This window comes from Eimeria acervulina, genomic scaffold (genome assembly GCF_000499425.1).
Source record: "Eimeria acervulina Houghton genomic scaffold, Eah_scaff50, whole genome shotgun sequence".
In the NCBI taxonomy this organism is placed as follows: Eukaryota; Apicomplexa; class Conoidasida; order Eucoccidiorida; family Eimeriidae; genus Eimeria; species Eimeria acervulina.
Window position 1 is genome coordinate 1 of NW_013547299.1, and position 6,112 is coordinate 6,112.

The following is a 6,112-nucleotide window of genomic DNA, read 5'->3' on the forward strand; positions in this document are numbered from 1 at the left end:
GTGGGCGGGTGGGTGGGTGGGTGCGTGTGTGGGTGGGTGCGTGTGCGCGCGAATGCATGCATTAGTCTGCCTGTGCGCCTCCGACCAGAAGCGTCGGTTTGCCGCCTTGGATTGCTGCGGTCGCTGGCAGTAGCATTGGCCTCTTCAGCATGTTCCCGTTGACTTTGTTTCTCGTAGGGTTCCTTCGGGCTCCCTTGCCGGAAGCCCGCAGGCAGCGCCATCAAAAGTGACGGGTGGTCTAAGGCCCGCACCGGCAGCACTCCCCAGCCAAAGGCATCTCCCAGCAATAGCCGCCGCTTCTCCATCTGGCGCCGCCAGCTGCAGATAAACAAACGGAAAAAGGCGATGCAACGGATGCATGCAAAGAGGAAGGCAAACAAACCCATACGAAACAAACAAATGCAAGGAGGTAAGCCATGGTACAGAGCCATTGAAATTGTTGTGTCTGCTGTTTTCATATTCACGATATAAGCAGGTATAAGTTCAGTACCCGCCACTAATATAGACACGCAGTCGATGCCAAACCACCAGATTACTATGAAGCAGGCCTCACGGACTTGGGCCCGTGAAAATGCAATACCAAACGCAACATAAACCAAAATGAGTACGCACCAGACTAAACAACCAAGTCCCACCTAAGCAAATGCCCTCAAGAATCACAACCATAAGCACACCCCAATGCAGACCCCAGCCGAAGCCACTCACCTCCTCCAGGCTTTGTACATTGCCTTACAGACGATCCTTTGTTGGCGCAGCAGAAACGTAAGGCGCTGCTGCCTTTGTGATATTTGCTGCTGCACTGTTTGGACGCTGCGGGGGCCTTCAGGGGGCCCATACGACCCGCGGGGGCCCCCCTCCAGCAGCCGCAGGTCCCAAGTCCACGGCTGATCCTGAGGCCCTCGCTTATAGGGGAAAGCAAAGGCAACAACCACTCCAGGATCCTCATCCGGATACGGCATGAGGCTGCTAAAGGTGAGCTGAATATCTACGGGCTCCCCCTCAGGCTGATGCTGCTGCTGCTGCTGCTCCGCTGCTGCTGCCAGCAGAGCCACTGCACGCCCCGCCGACACCCCGTAACGTGGGAACAAAGACAGCCACTCGTGCAGTTTCTGCAGCCGCAACAGCTGCTGTTGCTGCTGCTGCTCCTGCTGTTTCTCAGTTCCGCTATCTGTCGAACCTGCTGCTGATCCCGCTACATGGGTGCCTGATTCCCTGTTCTCATCTGAGAACACGGCAGCCTCGGGGTCCCCAATTGCTGCCGCTGCTGCGGCTGCATCTGCTGCGCTGACAGAGTCTACAATAGAGGCCAGCAACACGAGCTGCTGCATTGAAATGCCTCGACACAAACACTTCAGCTCCTGAAGCAGCTGCTCGAGCGCATGCTGCTGCCGTCGCTGCTGCTTGCTAATGAACTTAAGAGCGTCATCCACAGTCAAAGGAGACCCGCATTTCCTATCCGGGACCCCAGTCGCCTCCTCCAAACTCGGCCTCGTTGCTGCTGCCGCTCCTGCTGCCTCTGTTCCAGTTGCGATTGTTGCTCCTCCCACGCTGGCTTCGGCCGTTGCTCCTGTTGCTTCTGCCGTTGCCGGATTCGCCGCAGAAGTTGTTCGATGCGAGCGAAGTCTTTGCAGCCTCAGGATAGGATGGAGGGGTCCCTGGGTGCCTCCGCCGTCTGGGGTAGGTGTGACCTGGTGGCGCACCCCTTCCTCATATCCAGGTGGCAGAAGCAACTGCGCTATGCAGCACACTGATTGCTGCTGGAGCTGCTGCAGGAGCTCGCGCGGGAAGAGGTCTCGCCTAAGGAAGAGCACGAGCTGCTCGTTGCATGCAGCAGATACAGCAGCAGCAGCAGTACGGAGGGCGGGGCCCTCCTCCTCGTCCTCTGGTGGGGGAGGCGGCACCCAGAGGGGTCCTCTCCGATGCAGTTGCTGCTCTCCGGGTAGTCCAAGTCGCCGCAGGCCGGCAATACCGATGGGCTCACCAGCAGCAGCGAAATATCCCGGGGAAGCAGCAGCAGTAGCAGCGACGCCGGGAGGCTGCGGGACGCGCAACTCCACAGTGGCAACGCGGCAGATCTCTCGCAGCAGCGGTAACCCAGCAGCAAAGGCCTGCGACTGGTTCGATGCAGCCAAACTATCAAACATGGGGCCCTCAGCGGGCAGCCATGGGACCCTTCTCACACCTTCACTTGTTGCGGCTGCTACACCCACTGGCAGCAGTGCCTCTGCTGCCGCTGCTGCTGCAGCGGCAGCCTCGGACCCGCTAGCTGCAGCTGTCGCTGCAATGGCTGCCGCAGCAGCAGCTGCAGCAGCAGCCTCTTCTGGAGTAAGGCTGCACTCTGCCTTGGTCTGCGAAGCTGCCAGGCACAAAACGTCTAGCGGCGGCCGATGTCGCTGTGTCTCCCCCCATTCCCTTGGGGTTCCCCGAGCCCCCTTTCGTTTGCCTCTGGGCAGCTGCCGCCCTGCTGACTGCAGCGCCGCCCGCAGCAGTGCTTTGCATGGGTGGGACCACAGTACGGCTCCGCACGCGGCTGGGCCCCCCGCTGCTGCGGCTGTTACATTAGATCCGTCTAAAACGTCTACACTCTTAAAGCCATCATCGTCTTCAATCTCTCCTTCGTCGCCATGCGAGGCTTCCGTCTCGCGCTGCTGCAGTTGCTGCTGCTGTTGCTGCTGTTGCACGGGGTCTTCAGCAGCCCCCGACGCGAAGGCTACCGTTGCTGCTGCTGTTGCTGCGGCCTCCCGCTGCAGCGCTGCCACATCCGCATCGACCGCCTCTAATGCCATGCGCAGCCTCTCCTCTATTCTACCCAGCGCCTCGACAGCAGCAGGCCGGCTATCGACATGCTCAAGCCCCTGCTGATGCTGCTGCAACTGCTGCTGCTGCAACTGCCGCAGCTGCTGCTGCAAACTGTGCACAAACTCCCCCATTGCTTCCGCCTCCGCAACTACTGCTGCCTCCTCAGGGCCATGCAAGCCCCCTGCAGCCATCAGCGCAACCTCCTCTTCTGCGGAAAGGGGAGGCAGAGATGCAGCAGTAGCAGCAGCAAGGTTTGCTGTGCCTCCTGTCCGGCCCACGTTCCCGTCTACTGCTGATGTTAACTCAGCGGCTTCTCCTACACCTGCTTCTGCTGCTACTGCTGAAGCAGCTACTTCTGGTGAAGCTGCTGCTGCCAGTGCTGCGCTTCCTGTGCCAGTTCCTGCCTTATCCTCAAGGCAGCCGCCTACTCTAGAAAGAGGAGGGTCCCACGGCCAGCGCTCTTGCTGATCTGTGGAACCATCCAGCACCAACTGTTGCGCAGGCGCAGCAGTATGCAAGCAGGAACCTGATGCAGCAGCATCAGCTGCGGCTGCAGCTTCGGCAGCACAAGAATAAAAACCCCTTGTTGTGCCCATCTCTGCCGCTGCCACTGCTACTGCTGGTACCCCTGTTGCTGCTGTTGATGCTGCTGTGGCGGCAACCGGTGTCCTCACTTCGTCAATCTCCATACCTGCTGGGGGCTCTGCTTCAGCAGGAGCAGCCGCAGCTTTGGCTGCTGCTGCTGGTGGTCCTGCATCCAGTTCTGCTGTAGCATTCACCGTTGTTGAAGTGGTTGAAAGATCCGGGAAATGGAAATCGCCGAACCCCCGACCTTGTTCCAACTGTAGTTGCTGTTGCTGCCGTTCCTCGTCCTGCTGTTGCTGCCGTTTCTCCTGCTGCAGTTGCTGTTTCTGCAGTTCTCTCTGCTGTTGAGCCATCCCACCCTTCGCTTCGTCACTGCTGTCGGTGGAGGCTTCTCTAGCGTACTGGGAAGGTTCCCCAATATGTAATGAAGAGGAAACTATGGGCTGCTGCTGCTGTTGCATCATCTGTTTCTGCTGCGAGTTCAAGTGTTGGCTCGCTTGCTCTGTGTGTGTATCATGGTTTGTTACAGAATCCGACAGATTCTGTCGCCGTTGTTGTTGCACTTGCTGTTGCTGTCCCTGCGCCAAGCGCTGCCGTCGCTGCAGCTTGTGCAGGGCAGCAAGCCCTAATCCAAGATTGCGGGACCTGGCGTCCGGGTCATCTGCAGCTGCTGTTGGATCTCCGCAGCTGCTGCCTCTGTTGAGGGCTGTGCAGCGTAACAGACCAGAAAGATTTCCACTGGTATCAGGGGCCTGTGTCGCGGCAGCTACCCCGCCAAAAGCGACAGCGTCGCCTGTGGATGGCAACACGGGGATGGCAGAGAGGGACGGCAACAGCATGTCTACGCTGTCATCCTCCTCTAGGACTGACTGCATGCGCCTTAGCAGCTCATCTCCCTCGGCAGCAACAGCAGCCCCTGCAGGGGAAATTGGCGCAGCATCTGCTGCTGCTGCAACAGAGAGTGCCCCTTCATCGCGAGGGGACGGGGTGAGCAGGGTGGGGCCCCCTGTGACCGTCGAGGAGCTCCTGGCCTCTTTTGGAGTGGATGCCTTGTCGTTCTCTAACGGCATCAGGCTGAGATCAGCCTGATGCCGCTGGCGACGTAGCCAGCAGCCAAGAGGCAGGAGGGAAGTCAAGGGCCCTTAAGCGTAGCGTCTCCCTCAAGGCCCCGCCGACACGCCTGTGCTTCTTGCCAGCAGGAAACCGCCCCACGAAAAGAATAAGAGCCTATTCACAGGCGAAAGCACCTTCTAGGACAAAATATGACGAATACTAGGGCGTTCCCCATGGCATGAACCCGGCTGATGCCCCCAGGGATCCCCCCGCCGGCAACCCCTAAAAGGCTCAGGCAGATTCGTTCTGCATCAGTCGTAGCCAGTGCAAAGGCGGAGTTCAGGACAGAAACAGAGAAGGATCTCCCGGCGTACGAGCGAAGAGCTCCTGAACACAGGTGTCTACGCAGCGCCTAGGGCCTCGTGACCTGACGGAGTGACTGCTGAACAACTAATTCCAATTTCGAACTAATTTAAGAGACTTTCGTCGGATTAACAACAAACGAATAAAGGAACAGGCACTGTCAACCATGCATTCGAAAGCCTTTCCCGCATGCAGCTTCCTGGTTTAACTGCGGCTTCCATCGGCCGTTGGTCAGGACGATTGGCATCACTAACGCTCCAGCAAGAAAATATTAAATAAGATGTCCTAGACGGAATTAATTGGCGTAAACTTTGCTCATCGCGGCGCATTCCTGCGATGCGTCTCATTAGGTCTCTCTACGCTAAGAGGGCTCTCAAAATGGGTTAGGTAGAATTTCACCACTGCAACGAGAGTCCCCTACCTTAGCCGAGGACCCTAACCTGAGCTCCAATAGAGTCAATATACTCAATACAAAGAAATCTAAAAAGCATGACATCTTCGCGCCCCACGCACACGAGGCACAGTGGCACAAGGGGCTTGGAGCATGGCCTTCCAAATTCTATGTATATACATATATATGTATATATATGCATGTATATGTAGCCAGCCTGTCCTTAGGTGCAAGTTAGGTGCAAGTTGGCTACTAGGGGGATTGGATGTTGTCCCCTTGCAGCAACGGTTGCAACAAAACGCACTGCAGCTCGAGAGATGCCGTCTTATCAATTCATCATCCTCGGGGGTTAATGCCGCTGTGCCTAGGATTAACAAGTGCGTAACAATACTCAACAGTGTCCGTTCATTTATGCAAAAGGGGGACTGGATGTTGTCCCCCTGCAGCAACGGTTGCAACAAAACGCACTGCAGCTCGAGAGATGCCGCCTCATCAACTCATCATCCCCGGGGGTTAATGCCGCTGTGCCTAGGATTCATAAACACTGGAGTGGAGGTCAGCCGGCTTTCCCCTCCAGTGTTTTGCAATCCTAGGCACAGCGGCATGAACCCCCGGGAAACTCCTGCGGGATTCGACTAAATACATTATATATATATATATATATATATATATATATATATAGTCCTACTTTGGGTCACTGAGACGAGTTGGCAATTCACAACAGAAAAATACAACCATAATGTGGTTGTGAATTTCAATTTTTAGAATCCTGATGCTGTACTGTTTTGATCCCAGCAGCACCAGAGTCAGGATTATGCGCTTCCATCCGTGGTAATTGCGCGGACGGGAGGAACCTGTGTAAGCGTGTTTTTCTTGTGAAGAGTTATGTGGAAGTCTTCCGTTTTAAACAAAAGGCTGTGG

The 6,112-nt window shown here is 56.6% G+C and overlaps 1 protein-coding gene across 1 annotated transcript; it reads right to left on the minus strand.

The window, feature by feature from the left end:
- Window positions 1-85: 85 nt before the first annotated feature.
- On the minus strand, window positions 86-4,454 carry EAH_00009850 (hypothetical protein; the record flags this gene model as incomplete). Its single annotated transcript, XM_013391838.1, has 2 exons — window positions 86-318; window positions 706-4,454. Coding segments are annotated over 2 exons (3,982 nt in total), but the record flags the coding sequence as incomplete, so codon positions are not given.
- Window positions 4,455-6,112: the final 1,658 nt, after the last annotated feature.